The 21185-nt window shown below is 38.3% G+C and overlaps 1 protein-coding gene across 1 annotated transcript; it reads right to left on the reverse strand.

Moving 5' to 3' along the window:
* Nucleotides 1-313: 313 nt before the first annotated feature.
* Nucleotides 314-21141, reverse strand: LOC135476177 (TRPL translocation defect protein 14-like). Its single transcript, XM_064756109.1, has 13 exons — nucleotides 21040-21141; nucleotides 17831-17898; nucleotides 16492-16529; nucleotides 15778-15815; nucleotides 14434-14562; nucleotides 12657-12853; nucleotides 11464-11547; nucleotides 10762-10854; nucleotides 9659-9758; nucleotides 7360-7401; nucleotides 5401-5492; nucleotides 4454-4569; nucleotides 314-3491 (listed from the first exon to the last, which is right to left on the reverse strand). Exons 1-13 carry the CDS (start codon nucleotides 21095-21097, stop codon nucleotides 3308-3310), a joined length of 1239 nt encoding a protein of 412 aa, XP_064612179.1. The 5' UTR covers nucleotides 21098-21141; the 3' UTR covers nucleotides 314-3307.
* Between the last annotated feature and the right edge of the window lie 44 nt (nucleotides 21142-21185).

Below are 21185 nucleotides of genomic sequence, written 5' to 3' on the forward strand. Positions count from 1 at the left end.
AAAAAATTGAAATGAATTTAATATAAAAATATCAAATGCGAGTGTAATAGGAATATTCCAAGAAATTTTTGATTATCTCAAGATATGCAACAACTTTCGTCCTCATCTAATTTAGCGCTTAAAAAATTCTGGTATTTATTTTGTTTTCCCATTGAATTTCTTTTCTCACTTGCTTAGATATACTATTCTGTAGATACATAAATTATATTTGTCTAGAAAATTAACTTATTTTCAACATATGTTTTAACATTTTGCAAAACATCTAGACACAGCATAAACAGAGCACAAGACAGAATACAGTTTAAGATGTCTGAAATCCACTTTTTATTATATTTTACACATTTGCACAATTTACAAGTAAGCTAAATATAGGTTGTAAAACACAATAATTTTGAGGGGGCTGTAAAAATTACTGACTTAACAAAGATTACACATTTCAAGACACGAAAACAAAAACTTATGTTGATCAAATCTAAAATATGTACATGTATGCGTACCTGAAAGAAATAAATTCTAATTGGGATAAGAAATTATGTTGGACACTCAATACTGTCAGGTACTGTATCAAAGTGATGAATTCAGCTCACAACAGTTAATTTGAATTTGATCAAATTTTCACTTCACAACATTTCATTGATAAAATACTTGTACATGTATGTGGTATTATTTGATTTAACTTACAAGCATATAACGTAAATTTAACACCACACACGATTCAGGCCCCCCTTTCACAGTACTTTGTAAGTCTTATTTTTTCTCATATATTATTCTTATGAAACATATTGTCTATGTTTTACCAACATAAGGCAACATCACGTACGAGAAAAACATGGATAGGTAAGTTTTTCTTATAAAACATGTCATACTACAATAAGGTGACATCATTGCCCGGTTTCCTCCCACCACAATGCTGGATGCTGTCGTATAAGTGAAATATTCTTAAGTACGGCGCAAAACACCAATCAAATAAATTAATAAATCAACCTTTTCACACATGAAAGAGCAACTTTCACTGCCATTTATTCACATTTTAAATTTTGGGTTGGGTTGGACAATTCCAGGGCTTCACCAAAAGTATGATTTATCAGTCTGCACAGAATAATGCATTCAGAGTATGCTTGAATTATTACTATTGCAAACATGCAAAAGGTGGAAGAAGTACAGTATAGATGTTAATTTCCCTATATTGTGGCTACAATTTCTTGTACAAGCCAAATTAATTAATTGCAAAGATACAGGAAATACACTGTTAAAGTAAGGTAAAATGAAAATGACGAATTACAACAACCCAACAGAAATAAATGTTAAATTTCTTAGCAGCATGTCCAGCAGCACTTCAATAGACTGGCACTAGGCTGGCACAATTAAAGTGTGTCAAGTAGTGAAGAACTTGAAAAGGTAACATTTACTCATGGAGTTTGGGTCTTTGGCAAGGTGCCGGAGCAATCTAGAATTTTTGAAGAACTTTTATCACCTCAGTAATAACAGGGAAAACAAGACAGGGCTGATCGTTAGAAAAGCCATTATCCTGTATATTGGCTGCTTATAATGGATGAGAAAATAGCCAATTCCAGTACAAGGTTTACTGACCCTATATATTTCCATATTCTGTCACAGAGTAACCAAGTAATGACTTTATCCTGTAATAGACCCATTAAATTCAGCGCAGAAGGCTGATTTATCGAAAAATCTCTCCGGTCATGTCACTGTTTGCACACCTGAACCAAGGGAGATAAGCTAGTTAACATATGGGAAAATGGGCGTAGTTTAGTCATATTCAGGATGAATATCCAGCCATGCAGTAGCGGGATTCAAATACTAGTATGCAACCTCATTTGTCAAGGGCCTTAATGACTATCAGCATCTTGATGACTTATAAAGATTCCAGAGCTTCCGCAGTCCCAAGAAGACTGTAGTGCCTCTGAGTGCCCCTATGAGTAGATTCACTTTGCTCACACAGAAAAGCAGAAAAGGCATACAAGTACAAGTAGCTTGTTCACAATACAGCAAATAAGGTCCTGAGATAGCAAACAAAAAGTATTTTGTAGTCAAACATATTAGGGCAAAATGTCATAACAGTTCTGTATAACACATTAACAAATACAATAACATCCATTTATTTGGCAACACAGGAAACTAAATAAAACAATTCCAGAAAGGAATTCTCCAAATTATAGACAGCTTAATAATTAAGAAAATTGGAAATTTAATGAAATTGTTGTGGTGTGTGGTTACATGTATCCTGGCTGTAATAAAGAACAATAAATTCATTTCCACAGTATTTTTGATATTTCTTTTTACATACCGAATACAAACAAATATCAATTAAAGCCCCTTAAAACAGATGTTGTACTCAAGCACAAAGGGAGACAAATCTTGCAATCACACCTAGTGTTGTCACCAGACACCAAGCTCATGGCCTGAATAACTGATGCCTCAAACAGCAAGAGTCCTGCCATTATTTGTGGTTCACAACATTCTTTCCTTGACTTAAAAGCCAAAATACCTATGTAGACTGACAAGAAATATTGCTCTATTTTACATGTACATGTAATATGATTATCAATAGAATAATAATCAATAATCAATGATTATTAATAAAATATTGAAAAAACAGTTCACACACCTAATACATTAACAGAATTTAAGATTTAAAACAGAAGATGTTACCCATGCATATTTAATTTACTTACTATGCATATTTGTTTTTCCTATGTTCTTTTCTGAAGTGTTTTATTTTTATTCTTTTTGGTTTTCTTTTCATTTTGCAACAGAACAAACCAATGGAGGGCGAGAGTGTTGTCTTCAATACTGCTGCCTACATAATCACGTACTGCTATAAATTGCAGTATGCTGACTATTCAATTTACAATCACTGGAGAGCAGAAATCTGATGATGTTTCTCATATCACTATAGTTCAGAGGGATATCATTGTGCAAAATGACTGGTCAGCCCTATCAAATGCATGGTAGTATAAGCTACACTCTTATGGACATTGTAACACACCTCTTTGAGCACAAAAACTTAAACTAAAATCAAAACGAGTAAAAATGAAATAAAACAATTTGAAAATGATGTGTCCAAAAAATCTCTGGATAAGTCACTGACACAAAACTATGCCTGTCCAAAAACTTAACTGAAAGCCTTGGCAAATCTTACACTGTATACTCCAGACTCTGCTCCCTATAAGCACTAATGTCCCTGTACTTGCACTTAAGGGAATAAAACGTCACAGAAAACACATTTCTTGAATATCAGAAACAAAACCGGACATGGCAGAGGTCGGTCAGTCAGTCAGTCAGCTAATCAATCGTCATCTTTTAACAGATCCTCATGTAATGTCGCATCGCTGTCCTCCTTGAGTGACAGGTTAAACATGGAATATGCCGGGTCGTTAGTGACTTCTTTCTTAACTTCCAGAAAGCTGGGTAGCTGTAGAGCGTCACCTTTCAGGGTGGTGTACGTTTCTAACAGGAGGAGACCCTTACACCTGTTGGTGACGAGAAAACAATAGATATCATTTACACAGGTGTAAAGGTATATAATAATACAACCAAGAACACTGCTTAACTCATTATGTTCTGTTACCATAGAAACCAAAAAAAATCATCCAATTATAAGGAAGAACATCCTTATAGCACAAACTGATGCTGGCCAGACAGATGTATACTGATATACATGAACTTGATGGGTGTTTAATGCCAATCCATTGGTAAAGAATTTTATATGACTGAAGTCAGCTTTATGGATGGAGATTACTGGATATAGGTGTAAGACAAATAATTTTCATCAAACATTTATTTATTATTTGATTGGTGTTTTACGCAGACCCCGGGTGAAACCTGTGACCATTTCCATGCTACTGACAGACTTTCCTATATACGTCCGCAGAGGAAGCTAGCATGAGCTGGACTTGAACTCACAGCCATCTTCTTTATCAAAAAATAAGACTGTTTACACCCAGGAGCTTAAATGCCATTCAAGAATGCTTTCACTCTGAGACAAGATGGGCGAAGAAAACCAGAGTGCTCAAAGTAAACTAAGGAATTACTTGACTTCTTCAAACTTTTCAACCACCTCTGCAACCAGTATTCTAAAACATTCTGAGAGAACAGTGGGATGTAGAGAAATAGTTTACACAAGATTTATGAAGTCTGCATCTAAAGTGAAAGAAACAATTCATTTTTAGTGTCATTTTCATAATAGCTGTTTGTCTAAATTCAAATGACGAAAGTGCTCTAGTGGTTAACAAGATTTAAGATTTACAATAATCAATCGACCAATCAATCCAAAGTCACATCACCAGGTATAACCACCTGACCTGTGGGTAGTTGGCCTGACCCCTTATGAATGTATACTCGTTTAAAGCTGCACTAGACCTAGGCTTAAATACACAAGTTCAACGGTAAGGCTGTCAAAGGGGGCCAGTGATTTTTTTTTCACCATCATTACCTGGGGTGACATGGCTCTTCATATAAATCCAACTGGAAGTACTGGTTGTTCCAAAGAAAACATCTCCGCTTCTTGTAAATACTGTAATGTCTGTCATCTTTCTGGGCTAACAACATCTGGAGATAGAGAAGTGTACATTGCATGTAAATGCTCAATCCATTACTTATATAACTTTGCCATTAAAAGGCAAGCAACTTCACTCAGCCACTCAGCCACTATCCAATCACTCTTTTGTGGACGTGCTAAGTTTATATTTTTCTGCATTTTGAAGTTGTATCTTAAAATAACTTATTCTCAACAAAACTCATTGTAGCAGATACATGTTTAGTGCTGCCTAACTGAATCAGGATGATGCAGAAAGCACACAGAGCTAGGCTCAATCTTAGAACACCTGACAAATCATTCTTATTGCTGTTCTCGACGTGCTCAGTGCCTATCTGCAGACCCCTCATCAACTCATCTGTGTTAATCTCATGCTTCAAACTAAAGCAATGTTTCTGGCTTAGGAGCTTTAAATATCAGATAAAGCCTTATAAATGGGGTTGCAGGCTTTGCAAACAACTCAAACTGGCTAGGTTTGGGTCTTTGAACTTTACAGAAGATGTCAGAGTTAACAGGTATTTAAAAATGAGTTATCCTGAGGAACATACATGGAGAAATGGGGAACTCTTTCAAGAGAAAGCACATTTTATGGGGGGATAACTCTGCATAAATGACTTTCAAGGGTCAGTAAACGTCTTGTGGTATCTATAGCGCTAACGGGAAAAAAAAATATACACTGAGACTATGCACTATGAAAAAAAATACGGGAAATCATATCATATCTTGTGGGAATAATGATACTCAGGTGAATTGACCTCTGAGGGAAGGCAAGTCTTAATAAATGACACTGTGAGACAGAACTCTAGACAATGACAATAAATTACTGCAGTCTGCCAAGAACAAACCTGGTAATCTCGCCCTGTGACATTCATTTTGAGTTCTACACTCTGTTTGTTGATCTCTGGGCGACGGATTGTATGTGTGTACGTCCAGTGACCTGTCAACAACAACAAACAAAAACAGATGATATCCACTTCACGCTAGTGCATATTCCAAACAAAGATCAGTCTTAGCAAAACATACTAAACAACCTGAGAGAGAGGGTTCACACGAACTTTAAGTGATTTTAATATTTCTGCCTAGTTTCTCTTGGGAGTATAGTAGCACTTCAATAGTGTGCTCTAATGTACCTGTACCTGCTAAAGTGGAACACTATCCAGGACTAGGTAAGCGTCTGTGGAAAGACAATATTTAAAACTTACTTTCCACTCATGCTTACTGATTTTGAGGGGAATTCCAAACAGGTTTTTCTTTTCTTCACAAAACTGAGGGAACAAAACAATTCCAAGATGAGACCAATTTTCAGTGATACATTGAAAACATTTAGATCTCTTGCTAACAAAAGCTGTATGCAAAGCCGTGAGGCTTTCGCCATAAAATTTATATCCTATAATTTCATTATTTTTTCTTTTCTAAAATGTTATTTACATACATTATGAACAACAACTTATTAAAGCCTAAATGTATAGTTTTACCTTGCAATCTTACATCATAAATACTACTGTGTTACCTTGGTAACTGAAAGTTATTAAACATGTACAATGTAAATGAAAATCTGTCACTGCTGTGACCAGCCCTACATGTTTTCTGGGAGGTATCCTGGTTTTTCTAACACTTTAAGGATCTTAAAGAGTACAGGCCCCATGACAATACCCTGATTCTTCTAAAAGTTGGGACAGATATTAGCAGTGTTGAAAGTAGTATATTACATTTCTTTACCAGTCTTTTGGAAAAGTAAAGATATGAGTATGTTGTTTATTAGATGGTCTAACCATGTGAGAAAAAAGAAAATCAATCTTCCTGCCAGAATTACATCTATATTGGCTAAAATGAGCAGACCAGGTGAACCAAATTTTAGAAGAAATAAGGTAAAGATGTCTTGGACTTTAGTCAACTACATTAGAACTAATTTAGTGCCCTAAAATTGTGATATACTTTAGTAATTTTAGTCTTAGATTAATAGGTGTCTTAGAACTTCATCATATACTAGAAAATTTCAGAAAATACCACAAGTGAAACTGAGTTATATGTAAGTCTAAGACAGTTCCGTGATCCTGGGGTCAGAGGTACAACACAGAACCATAAGCCATACGGCCTGATTTAAGTCTGACAGATCCGTGATCTTGAGGGTCAGAGGTACAACACAGAACCATAAGTCACACGGCCTGATTTAAGTCTGACAGATCCGTGATCTTGAGGGTCAGAGGTACAACACAGAACCATAAGCCATACGGCCTGATTTAAGTCTGACAGATCCGTGATCTTGAGGGTCAGAGGTACAACACAGAACCATAAGTCACACGGCCTGATTTAAGTCTGACAGATCCGTGATCCTGGGGGTCTGAGGTACAACACAGAACCATAAGCCATACGGCCTGATTTAAGTCTGACAGATCCGTGATCTTGAGGGTCAGAGGTACAACACAGAACCATAAGTCACACGGCCTGATTTAAGTCCGACAGATCCGTGATCCTGGGGTCAGAGGTACAACACAGAACCACAAGTCACACAGCCTGATTTAAGTCTAAGACAGATCCGTGATCCTGGTGATCTGAGGTACAACACAGAACCACAAGTCACACGGCCTGATTTAAGTCCGACAGATCCGTGATCCTGGGGGTCTGAGGTACAACACAGAACCACGAGTCACACGGCCTGATTTAAGTCCGACAGATCCATGATCCTGGGGTCAGAGGTACAACACAGAACCACAAGTCACACGGCCTGATTTAAGTCCGACAGTTCCTTGATCCTGGGGGTCAGAGGTACAACACAGAAACACATTATCACACAGCTCATTTACCTGTTTCCAGGTCCCAGGACTTCTGTGACTCGTCCCATTTCACTAACAAACAAACAAACAGGGAAGGTTAAGGTCAGAAGGCAGCATCAGTATGTGGAAGCTAATAGTGCAAAGCAGGCACAAAAGTAAAAAGCTCAATTCTTGTTAGGATATAGGTGTAAACTATATTTTTGTGGATGCATCAGTCTACATCGCAATTTTGCCATTAACTATTATAGGCGTATGGGTTAGGTAAAGTGGGCAAAAAGGTAAAAGTTCACATCTCAATTCTGTTAACATGAAGTGGTGAAGATTATTTTTGTGTACACAAAATTGTTAAGCTCAATTCTGTTAACATATCATGTTAAGAGTCATTTTTGTGCACACAAAAGCATAAAACTCATTTCTGTTGGCATCTATATATAAAGGTAACTTCTGTGGACACAAAATTGTAAAGCTCAATTCTGTTGGCATGTAGTTGTAAAGGTTATTTGTGTGGACACAAAAGGGTAAAACTCAATTCTATTTGCATTGAGCTGTAAAGGTTATTTCTGCAGACACAAAAGTGTAAAGCTCAATTCTGTTAACATGTAGCTGTGGAGGTTATTTCTATGCACACAAAATTGTAAAGCTGAATTCTGTTGGCATGTAGCTGTAAAGGTAATTTGTGTGGACACAAAAAGGTGAAGATCACTTCTGTTTGCACTTAGCTGTAAAGGTTATTTCTGCAGACACAAAAGTGTAAAGCTCAATTCTGTTAACATGTAACTGTAGAGGTTATTTCTGTGGACACAAAAGTGTAAAGCTCAATTCTGTTAACATGTAGATGTAAAGGTTATTTTTGTGCAATTCCGTTAACAAACCATTTTAAGGGTTGTTTTTTGTGCACACAAAAGTGTAAATCTCAATTCTGTTAGCGTGAGGTTATTTCCATAGGCACAAAGGTGTTACATTCAATGATGCACAAACAAAGCTGAGCTGTAAAGTTTACTTTTCAGTGTACTTCAAATCTCACCAAACAAAGTGAAATCTTTAAAAGGCTGCATGGAACTGGCATTGTCAATGGAACATAATCTATACACAACTTACACCATACACATCAACATATTACAAATAATATGTACATTAGCCTGGCTCAGAACCGAGAATGTTGCGGAAACCCTACACACAGATAATGATCACGTTGAGACAACTAGTGGAAAAGCCTGAAATCGTGATCACTGTTCAATTTTGGCCTTAAATAACAGTATCTCTGGAGCTAAAATCAATGTGGCCAATGGTTTGAAATAAGGGCTAAACAGATCTTCAACAACCTACGGTAAAGCACTGACTGTAATTCTTCAACCTGCTGAACTCACACTCCACACTCCAAGGTGTTTATTCAAGTACATTCTGAAGGCATTGAAAGTTGCTCTTTCATATGCGAAAAGGTTAATAATTAGGGTATATCCCCATGGAATCTTTCACCATGTCTGAAATGACTTACATGTAAAATTCTGAACAGGATTCAGTTTCATATTTTGCCCAATTCTGAGAGTTCTGTTGACCTTGAAATGGTTTATCCAGGTTTGTTTGGAAGGGTTAGGATGATATCGTACTGGAGAGTAGGATGGTATTGTACCGGAGAGTAGGATGATATCATACTGGAGAGAGTAGGATGATATTGTACTGGAGAGTAGGATGATATCGTACTGGAGAGTAGGACGGTATCGTACCGGAGAGTAGGACGATATCGTACTGGAGAAAGTAGGATGATACCGTACTGGAGAGTAGGATGATACCGTACTGGAGAGAGTAGGATGATATCGTACTAGACAGTAGAATAACATCGTACTGGAGAGTAGGATGATATCATACTGGAGAGTAGGATGATATCGTACTGGAGAGTAGGATGATATCATACTGGAGAGTAGGATGATACTGTACTGGAGAGAGTAGGATGACATCATACTAGAGAGTAGGATGACACTGTACTGGAGAGTAGGATGATATCATACTGCAGAGTAGGATGATATCATACTGGAGGGTAGGTGAAATTGTACTGGCAAAATGTGAGTTACACCAACAAATGTAACATTTTTTGACTTTTTCGGATTAACTTTTAGGTTATTTACTGTAACCACCCTAATTTCGTGGAAAATTACCCAAAGCTATACGTTATTTACATTAACTGACATATACCTAATCAGCTTTCTGTACTACAGTTTGTACAGCAAGGCAATTATTCAGTGGTGGAAAAATTCAATGAAATTGGAATATTTGTGCGTTAAAAAAATTTTACGATTTGATTTATCCAGTATGGAAAGACTGTAAAACTCACCGTCTTGGCCTCTCCTGCGTAGCCTGGCCTGCATCTTGCGGCTAGGTGTCACCAGATAGTCATGGATGACTGTAAAATCTTCATACTGAGGAAACTTTGACTGCAAAAACACAGGAATCATTTATCTTACCAGGGTATTCAAAAAAGTACAAAGTCTAACTCGATTCAAAATTTCTAGAAAACAGCATTTTATACATGTAAACCAATAAGGAATACAGTTAGCAGTGGGCCGTTATGGCTTGTCACATGCATAACATGAACATAAATCTAGTTAAGATGAATTATGACCAAAGCGGTCGCTGTGAGTTCAAGTCCAGCTCATGCTGGCTTCCTCTCCGGCCGTAAGTGGGAAGGTCTGTCAGCAACCTGCGGATGGTCGTGGGTTTCCTCCCACCATAATGCTGGCCGCCATCGTATAAGTGAAATATTCTTGAGTACGGCGAAAAACACCAATCAAATAATTAAATAAATAAGATGAATTATGAAATTTGAATTCAAACTTTACACATAAACTTGTCTGTATATTATCTTGATGCCACTGACAAACTGATTATCCAATCAGATGTTGAATAGTAGGAGCTGTGCATCCTTCACATAGAATATCACTACGTGGGAAGGTCTGCCAGCAACCTGCGGATGGACATGGATTTCCCCCAGGTTCTGCCCAATCTTTTCCAACCATGCTATACACTTATAAAGTGAATCACAGAAGTAATGTTTATTGTTGTATTTAAATCTTTTACCCCAGAGATATCACTGCACTACAGAGAGAACCTGCATTGAAAACTTCACGCTGACAAATTCCCATTTATGGAAGTTAGATCCCGCCCACTTTGTTATATTAACATGAGACTGGTCAAATGCGGACAACCTTTTCATAAAAGCCACCACAACTGGACAAAAGCGTCCGTTTGATCTCTGTCACATCACTGCACCATGATGAGAAATCAGAGTCAAAACAAATGTGCGAGCCTCTAAAAGTACCAGTAACAACTTTGATAACCTTTTGCTAAAGTAGGCAAAAGATCCATCCGTCAGGCAAATTAAAACAGGGAGGCTTAAAGACATTTAACAGTGTTTCTCCAGACTACATAGATACTTACCGGATCGGGTAAAGATGCAATAAGGAATTTCCTTTTGGTGCTGTCTACAGACAACCTGTCTGTCACGTCTATACCAAGTCTGTTACACACAGCCTGGCAACAAAATAGCACTGTATTTACATAAGGATCAGGTTTATACACAGGCGTGCACTTAGAATTGTTCGTTACCAAAGTGACATTACATCAGTGCCATAAGGAAACCCTATTTTAGACAACAGCACACAACTTTGATTTGGTAACCTCACCTGCAGGAGACAAATAAATGCAAAACTTCAGCTCAATTCAGTTCATAAGCACTGAAATTGTGAATTTGATAATGTACAGTAATTAAAAAACACACAGAGCATCAGAAATAGAACATTCCATTTGTGTCAGTTTGTTTTATATGCATGTAAAATTTTAGACTGATGCTTGGAGAAAGACACTCTCCATGTTCTCCCTACAGGCGAGCTAAAAATGTCATTTTTTCATACTACAAGGGGAAAATAATTAAGCTGTCTTTTCCTTCAAGAGTTAAACTTTTTGATAACGATCTTGTAAATTCAAACCGCCAATGTCCAACATGCAAAGGTAGATTACAGGTAATCCAAACATTAATAGTCACACGTTGTTTCAAACAGCAGTTTTAAAAATCTTGATGTTTTAATATCTACAAACACTCCCATGCAAACTTTAATGTGTGCCCTGATGCTGAATACTTACCGCTATCATTCGGTTGAGCTTCACCTCAAAATCAGTATTGTTTTCATTATCTATCACATCAAAGTATGGGTGCCCTACCCAAGCCTGAAATGTTGGATAAGAAACACTGTACATGTAAGACAAGCCTAAACCTATGTGCCTAATCTGCTGACTGCAAGCTAAAAATAAATAAAACATACAAGTGACCTCAATGTGAGTTACTGTCGTTTACTTTCGCAAGATCTGAGCCTCTGCAGCAAAATGACAGAAGAGAGGTGATTAGCCAGCCCAACCCCCACCACCCTCAACCCCCTGCTCTTTTCATTATCCCGCATGGCACTTAGCAGCTCTGGTTGTTATTCCCCACCATATGAGTTCAAGTCACTGACAGTGCAGGTCTCTCGACTTGTAGGCCTACACATGCATCTACGAATATACCCATGAATGAAATCGAAGAAAGTATCAAGACTATTACAAAACTTTTCAATTCCAAACACTTTTCTGAAAGCATGACCAAGCCAAACAAGGAATGTACACGCACAATGTACACTGCAGATGAACCGATTATTCGGGTTAGGTCTACCTGGAAGTCACCTCACACCGTTATCTGGTGAATGGTTGTCTGCTGAGAGCCCTCATTAGGCAACGAATATGTATACAAATGTATTTCAGCTAAAAACGACTTTCTCTAAGAAATATCTGTCATCAGCTTCCCGTGTCCGTGTAATCCTAATTTAGCATGTCAGTCTACATGCACATTTTGTTTCTTTACAGTCGATGTTGTCCTCCTATCGCATAAGAGTTCCTTTTCCTGCATTTTTATATCGAGAACCTCCTATTAAGAAATAAAAAGAGTTTGTACGAGTAGTAAACCGCACTCATATCAAAGTTTGAAATCCAATGTGAAAAAGAACTCAAAACATTAACACCTTACAACATGCTAATTCTAACATACTTTTATGCCAAAAAAAAAAAATGACTAAATAATTTTTTAAAAAATATAAATAACCTCCAAATAATAAGGAATCCCAAAGGTTTGTACCCTGTTGGTATCAGCCTCTATTTATAACATCACTGCACTTCAGACAGACCCTATGGCAAAACCTTTATTCTCCACAGCTAAAGTCCCAACGCTGAATGGGGATGAACACGGCTTTATATCAGCTCCTTCATCAGCCAACACTGGCAGGACGAACTCAGGAACTGTTAACTACCTGAGAAGCCAGATCGTCCAGTCTCCTGGCCATGTCTAAGTCTTCGTAGCGCGTCTCATGAGCTGTGGTATAGAACGCCTCTGCCCCCTTCGCTGCAGTCACCATGTGTATCACCTGATTGTAGCGAGTATCCCTCATCTCCACCTCATTCCAGCTGTTCTTCTTCTTCATACGCTCCCAGTCCCCCGGTTGAAGATCTGAAATTTGAAGGTCAACTTGGGACATTGCAAGAGTTACACATGCAACTACAATGAATGATCCCAGTCCCCCAGTTGAAGATCTGAAATCTGAAGGTCAACTCAGGACATTGCAAGAGTTACACATGCAACCACAATGAATGATCCCAGTCCCCCAGTTGAAGATCTGAAATTTGAAGGTCAACTCGGGACATTGCAAGAGTTACATATGCAACCTAAAACTCAAAACGGTTCTAATTTAATGGCAGTATTTGGCAAAATGTCTTTAATTTTCGAATATTTTATTGTGATTCATTTAAATGTGACATGTAAAGTTTGCAACTGATCATGGCCACAATCGTTTCGTACAATCAGCCCTAGAGATGGATTCTAACACAGTCTATGTACTTAGTGAATGATCAAAACTGAGATACCACCATTTAAGCTCACTGCACATGGACAATATTTGTCATCGAAAAAAGATTTCTTGATCCAGACAACAAAAACATCCTCACAATTTACTCCTGTGCAGGTAACAACAGCAAGAATTCTGGAGTCAGGAATCTGGGCGAATCCAACGATTCAGTTTATTTAATTTTGTCCAACAAAAAATCTAGAAACAAATGAGCTGGGCACAAGACTTCACTCATCTACAGGTAATCTGGATCTGCTGAGATCATCAGATCATCGTTTACACGGACAAATCAGCATCTATAGAAATGTAATGAAAGTACATACAAAATGGAAGTCGTAACACAACTTTCTGAGGTCACATGATACATTTAAGGTCTTTTGCTTCTGGAATCTTCAAAAATGGACAACAAATGTTGCTCGTGTTCGGGTAAACAATATTACATTTATTATTTGACAATGGGATCGGAAAGTCTGACTTTCGACAACAAATATTAGTCATTAGCAAGTGACACATGACCTTAAGGATAGTGTTAGCTCGGAGGACGGTGTTAGCTCTGAGATTCGTTGGCAATACTCCCAGCTTAGCTTCCACATTAACCACTGTGAATTACTACATTCACCGACCTAGAACGGGGATGTAGAGGGCGAAGGCCATGATCTCGAAAGCAATTCTGAATCCATATCACATCATAAAGCGAGAATACTAAAAACCCTAACATTATAATTCACACAAATATTACCCACATATTCACTAACTTCAACCATCATCATTTTGGAATCGATAATTGGATTAACAGAAAGACTCAGGTGCTCTTGCAAGTTGCTTCTAGTTCCTCCTGTTCAAACACAACTTAAAGTGAAGACTCCCCAAAAAGTTGTCAATACCCGTTTTAATGCTGTACACCGTGTTGAGTCTTGTTCCACAAGTTAATCTTTTATCTGACGATGCCGGGCACAGCAGACCACAACTGAAAATGGCAGTTGGCAAAATTTTGGCTTGTTGTCGAATTGCCAGGAACACTGCTGTTAATTGTTAAGTTGTGGAGCACAGCTTTGACATATATGTATCAAGGGAGGCACACACACTCAAAAATGTTAGTGACTGGATGAGAACAGATATCTATTTCTAAAAGCAAAGCAGGGAAGCATGAAACATATCTCAAATCTCTGATGTTGTGTGATCTTACATGCTGAGGCGTCCATGATGCCTCTGTCACAGATGACCAGACAGTTTTGGTGACACGACCTTGCCAGTTCCCAGAACGTCTCCTCAATCCTCATCATGGTCAGGATTAGGTTCTCCTGGAACTTGAACGCTGAAAATATTTAAGGTCATGAAATCGTGACAAATTAATATATATTTATACGTAAAAAGTCATCAGATAGATATTCTATGGTGTAAAAATGGATAACAATATTTATTTTATTTATTTATTTGATTGGTGTTTATGTCGTACTCAAGAATATTTCACTTGTACGGCGGCCACCATTATGGTGGGAGGAAACCGGGCAGAGCCCAAGGGAAACCCACGAACATCCACAGGCTACTGGAAGACCTTTCCACGTTCGGGCGGAAAAGAAAGCCAGCATGAGCTGGACTTGAACTCATAGCGACCGCATTGGTGAGAGGCTCCTGGGTCATTACGCTACCGCGCTAAACAACTAAGCCATGGAGGCTCCATGGATAACAATAGTATTGTATATACTGCAGCTTTGGTCTGCATTGTGGTACCCGGTAGCTGTAGGCGGGAAGGTCTGCCAGCAATCTGTGGTGAAATACGCCTGCCCGTGTGACAATGCGTACATTTTGGGCAGGATACTACAGTAACTTGTCAGGGTGAGCTGGCAAGAAAACCGAGAGAGTCATTGCTTGAAGAAAACTATTGTGACTTTGAATAATTATTCCTTAGCAAAGTCTGATTTATTATGAGAATATCTTTCCAAAATCGAAACGAAAGTCTCTCTTCAATCAGAAGGTCCTGCTATGTTCGGTAAATTCCCTGAAATTGGTACAGCCAGCTAGGCCAAGTGTTTACACCTATGCTGGATGAGGATGAGCAGGACTACTAAAACATGACGCTTGTGTCCAGGAACATCGTCCTTACAAAGCACGCAACTAAAAGAAACATCGGCCCTTTGAACACACAACAGAGCTGATACTCAGCCTTTTTGTTTGTATTTTCTCATTGTCACATTATTTAATATGTTTAGTATGGGAGAGTGCCTAGGTTTCGTGGAATATTTCACTTATATGGCGGCAGTCAGCATTATGGCGTGTGGAAACCGGGCACAGCCCGGGGGAAACCCACAACCATCCGCAGGTTGCTGACAGACCCAACATGTCTGGAATACTACTGTATTAATTCATTCCGCTTTATTGGCTGATATTATGTTTACTTTAATGACACAAGCAAACCACTTTTAGCATCATTTTCATAATAATTGTATGCAAAATTTCCAATGAAAAAAAAGTGCTTTAGTGGTTGGGACGGTCGAAGATTTAGAGTATATCTGTAATTTAGTTTCCTTACACTGATCATTGGTCAATTCCGGCCACTTCACTCCACCGCTAAAAAAAACACAAAAAAACAAAAAATACGGTAATGGTAATGTTAGTAAAGCAACAACACATGTATTTATTCTTACCTACATATAAAGGAAAAATACCAACGTGGAGTTGAGGCAATACTAAAAGACATTGCAACAGGCATCCAAAATTACATGTCATCACTGTATACTACACATTGCTTACAAACACACATGTACATCTGCTTCTTTTGGAATATTTATTTATTTGATTGGTGTTTTAAGAATCTTAAAGAATAGAAAGCAGAGACTCAAGAATATTTCACTTATATGATGGCAGCCAGCACTATGGTTGGAGGAAACCGGGCAGAACCCAGGGGAAACCCACGACCATCCGTAGGTTGCTGGCAGACCTTCCCACGTATGGCCGCAGAGGAAGCCAGCATGGGCTGGACTTGAACTCACAGCGACCACATTGGTGAGAGGTTCCTAGGTCATTACGCTGCGCTAGCACGCAAACCAGCTGAGCCACAGAGGCCCAGTTTATACAGTTTGGTGTAAACGAATACACTTAACATGCATAATCAACGAGAACTGCATTCATTGCTATATTGATATTTGAATGCTATCCAAATAAATTACTTGATGTTACACACAATTTAATCCATTGTGTACATACATTGTGCCTGAAGATGTAGCTTGTTACATTCTGTTATTACCTGATAAGGACTGTGGCAGTTTCAGGGACCCTGTAAACCTGTAGAAAAGAAACATGGCAAAATAGAACTTAAAAGTTGTACAGGTCTTGTGGCAGAAATTGGAATGTCCTGTGTACACCACCTGCCAAATTACCCTAATTCCAAAATCTTTTCACATATCAAAAAGCAACCTTTAGTGTGACTGAAGCACTTTTATAGATCAATTTTGGATACAAATCTGGTTGGGACAGCCAATTTCAGGGCTTCAGAAAAGGTATAATTTTATCAGAATACATAATGCCCTCAGACATGTCACAATTTTGCTAACAAATTAACGGGTTGGTGAATTATCATACATATATAGACTTTCATACATGTGCCATGCAGAATTGCAAATCACATTTGCTGAAGACAAGCTGTGACATCACCAAACATAAAGACTGCAAAAAGCACTTACCGTGTCAACAGCTGTATGATTAATGACAGTAAGGGGAAGATGCCCAGTGTTGGGATTGAACCCATATTTTGGCAAAGCAGAACATGGCATAGGGTGCATGTATAAATTGAGGATGATTATCAGGTCAGACATATAGAAGTTCTCAAACATAATCTCGTCTTGTGGCCAAGACAAATTATTATATGTGAAACTTTAGGTCATTTACGTGTACATGTGCCATAGGCTCGTGCAGGTGTACTACAAACTCATACACGTGTACCACAGGCTCGTGCACGTGTAACAAAGGCTTGTGCACGTGTACCATAGGCTCATGCACGTGCACTATGGGCTCATGCACGTGTACCATAGGCTCGTGCACATGTACCATAGGCTCGTGCACGTGTACCATAGGCTCGTGTACATGTACCATACACTCGTGTCCATGTACCATACGCTCGTGTACATGCACCATAGGCTCGTGCACATGTACCATAGGCTCTTGCACATGCACCATAGGATCGTGTACCATAGGCTCATGCACATCCACCATAGGCTCATGCACATGCACCATAGGCTCGTGTACGTGTACCATAGGCTCGTGTACCATAGGCTCATGCACATGCACCATAGGCTCGTGCACGTGTACCATAGGCTCGTGTACATGTACCATACGCTTGTGTACATGTACCATAGGCTCGTGTACGTGTACCATAAGCTCGTGTACCATAGGCTCGTGTACATGTACCATACGCTTGTGTACATGTATCATAGGCTCGTGTACATGTACCATAGGCTCGTGTACCATAGGCTCATGCACATGCACCATAGGCTCGTGCACATGTACCATAGGCTCATGCACGTGTACCATAGGCTCATGCACACGTACCATAGGCTCGTGTACATGTCAAGATGACACAAAATTACCTTCCATCCTAGGTTTTCAAAGAAAGTACTCAGTCTGGCCTGTCCAGTTGTTTTTCCTCCACAAGGTCCTGTAGCAATCAAGTATTCAATCGTTTAATAATATGCATGTACCATCAAGTGCAAATTTTGCTATAGTTGATATTTCCAAACAAAAAGGCAAGATGGTCTTGCAGTCAGACCACCTGTTATAAAGCGGAAGGCCAATGCTGAAAGATATGATAAAAATTTCATAAAGTAACTCTAAGCTAGGCCATTTTTATTGGACAAAACTACAAGGACAAACTAAGTATTAACATTATAATGTAATGTAATGTAATGACCCAGGAGCCTCTCACCAATGCAGTCGCTGTGAGTTCAAGTCCAGGCTTCCTCTCCAGCCGTACATGCAAAGGTCTTCCAGCAATCTACGGATGGTTGTGGGTTTCCCCCCAGGCTATGCCCGGTTTCCTCCCACCATAATGCTGGCCGCCATGGTATAAGTGAAATATTCTTGAATACGGCGTAAAACATAAATAAAATAAATAAATAAATCAAATCAAGTAAAATACAACAGTGAAATACATGTACAAGTCATCGTACATGTAGGTCCTCTTAACACATCTCGCTGGGATGAAAAAACTGTTCACATTTCCTTCGAATTAGAGTATCAACATTTTAAGCAAATTTAATTTTGAGACCTCGCATTGGCTATGCTATACGTATTGATCTTGGAAGAAAATACTATTTTTTTATATCTGTAAAATATATTGGAAATTTTTTTTGGACAAATTAATTTCCCATGTCTTATCTCATCCATGTTAATTGCTATCCTGGCTGTAACCATGGTAACAGAACAAAATATTGCTTAAGTTATCACGGCCTGATCTACATGTAGGATGTACATGTATGTTTAGTATGTACAAGTTCTAGTGCTCAGCTGGCTTGACAAGAGAGTTCCAGGTCTGTTGAAGACAAAACAAAACAGAACTGTTTACACAAATAACCAATGAAACCATTCGGGAACAACCACATGAAAAAAAACAAAACAACATTTTTTGACTGAACGTCTGCTTGGTCATTCACTCATTTTTAAGAACTCAAAACAAACCTGATGATCTCAAATTAACCCAAACGTCATCCCTAAGATGACTGTATCAATGCACATAAAGATGATTGCTGGTCACATTTTTCTATTTTTGATCTTATTTCATGACGACACGAATGGAATCTTATATATTTTGCACCCTAAAATGGTATTGTATGGCCACAATTTTTATCGAGGTCATCACTCTGAAGAGGTTGAAATATCAAACACTTTGACCCAGGGTTTTCTACAGGGCTCAATTTCACAAAGTGCTGTATGACATTTTTTTATTGTGCATTTGCCATACAAATATATCATATGTCACCATTAAAGTACCATTGTCCTGTATGTGCGATCACAGTACATGTACAATATCTTTGTTAGGTTTGGGAAACTTAGCCCAAGTATTGCACCTGTCAGCCTGTATGCAGTAATTATACTTTAAAATAGACATAAGGGAACTACATGCATAAACAAAGATAAACAATGTGGTATAAATTACAAAACATTCAGAGCAGCAAACTGGAGTGATTAGTTCGACATATTCTTCTGAAATCTATGTTAAATATTATTATTCAAATACTTCTATTGTCCTGAATTTGACACTGCAATTATTCTAACAATGTTTACTCCCTCAGAATAAGAGCCATTCATGTCAATAAAAATTAACAGTAGGCCTACAGATTTGTTTAGAAGTGTACTCTGACACATATGTGGGTATATTTTGAAAAACATTTGGTGCTTTTTAAGACATACATATAAAGAAAATATGTATCATTAACTCCTTAGGGCTGTGATTACGTATACTATCACAGATCTGTCTTGTTTCATAAGCTTACCTTGAACACCTCTGTACTTTCTTTGCTGGCTTTAATTTACTACTGTTGGGCACCAAATAATTTGTCTGTCCTTAGTCATAGTCAGCTCAGCTATCAATTCCAGGTAGGTGTTCCCACATGTCAAACTAGCATGAAACTAATGGAAACTGGATAAATTTTAACTCCGACCACCATATGTGAACGCATACTCCTCTAAGTGAAGCAAATTAAAAATGCTAATTGCTAGTAATGTCAGTAGTTATCTCCCTTCTATGGACTGTGAGGAGTATGCATTCAAACATGGAAGTTAGAGTTAGTATTTATCCAGTTTTCACTAGTTTCATGCTTGTGTGGATTTATTAGTGATGACACATGTGAGAACAGCTACCTGGAATTAATAGCTGAGACGACTATGACTACGGACAGACAAATTATTTGGTACCCAGGAGTAGTATATTAAAGTCATACAGAGGTGTTCAAGGTATGCTTATGGAACAAGACAGAGCTGCGATAGTATACTTAATCACAGCCCTACAGAGGTAATGTATCATACGCAAACCGCTTGTGGTGTCTGAACTCTTACTACTTTGCTTCCTTATTACTTGAAGTACCAACATCATTTACATGCCACATGTTGTACTTGCTTTCCTTATATGTTTTACATATATGCCTAGATTTATCTAACAGGCATGACATTATTCCTTGTGTATGGGTACTTACCCTAACATATTTATCATTTAAATAAACAAATCAGCTGAGTAATCTGTAGTCAGAGGAAGTGACACCATTCTTTGTTTGTGTATCATCTGGATAAAGGTTTGTACATGCTAAAGTTGACAGCCATTGACTTAGCTACATGTGTACAGGAGTATGAGACAGGAAACGATAGTGGTCATTCAGGCAGGCATTGTTTGCTAATCTGACTAAAACACAGCCAGCAGTATGAACTACATGTGGAGATAATAATCAGATCAGTGTCTCACTGTCAACAAGGTCAGCAAGTACTGTCTGCTGGATACCCATACCTCTGAAAGTGAAAATGTGCAGTGCATCTTGCCCAAGCCATTACCTACACAGTACAAATCAAGTTTTAATTAGCTTCTATGACTATATAGATTTCAATCAAACCAACAGTCATGGTGACAATAGGGGGGATAATGGAGTAGTAAAACAGAACCACATGGCCCATTTGATCCGCGTAGTGAAGGCGTTCGCATGACCTTAATTCATTAATAGAACTGATCAGAAAATGTTTTGTTTTGTTTTTCTGATTGACTAGTGCCTGTGACAGCCAGGTAAATATACTTTGCAATTAATTTCACACTTACCCCCTGTCAGTACCAGTCTGTAGACCTTATTTTTGTTGTTGCCGACGTCCTGTGACATGGCTGAGCACTGTCGCTTGACTATCGTCAGCAGTGTCCTTCTGAAGGCATGCTGTGCAAATATAACCATTGCCAGCAGCGCGAAATAC

The sequence above is a fragment of the Liolophura sinensis genome, chromosome 10 (assembly GCF_032854445.1).
Source record: "Liolophura sinensis isolate JHLJ2023 chromosome 10, CUHK_Ljap_v2, whole genome shotgun sequence".
NCBI classification, from domain to species: domain Eukaryota; kingdom Metazoa; phylum Mollusca; class Polyplacophora; order Chitonida; family Chitonidae; genus Liolophura; species Liolophura sinensis.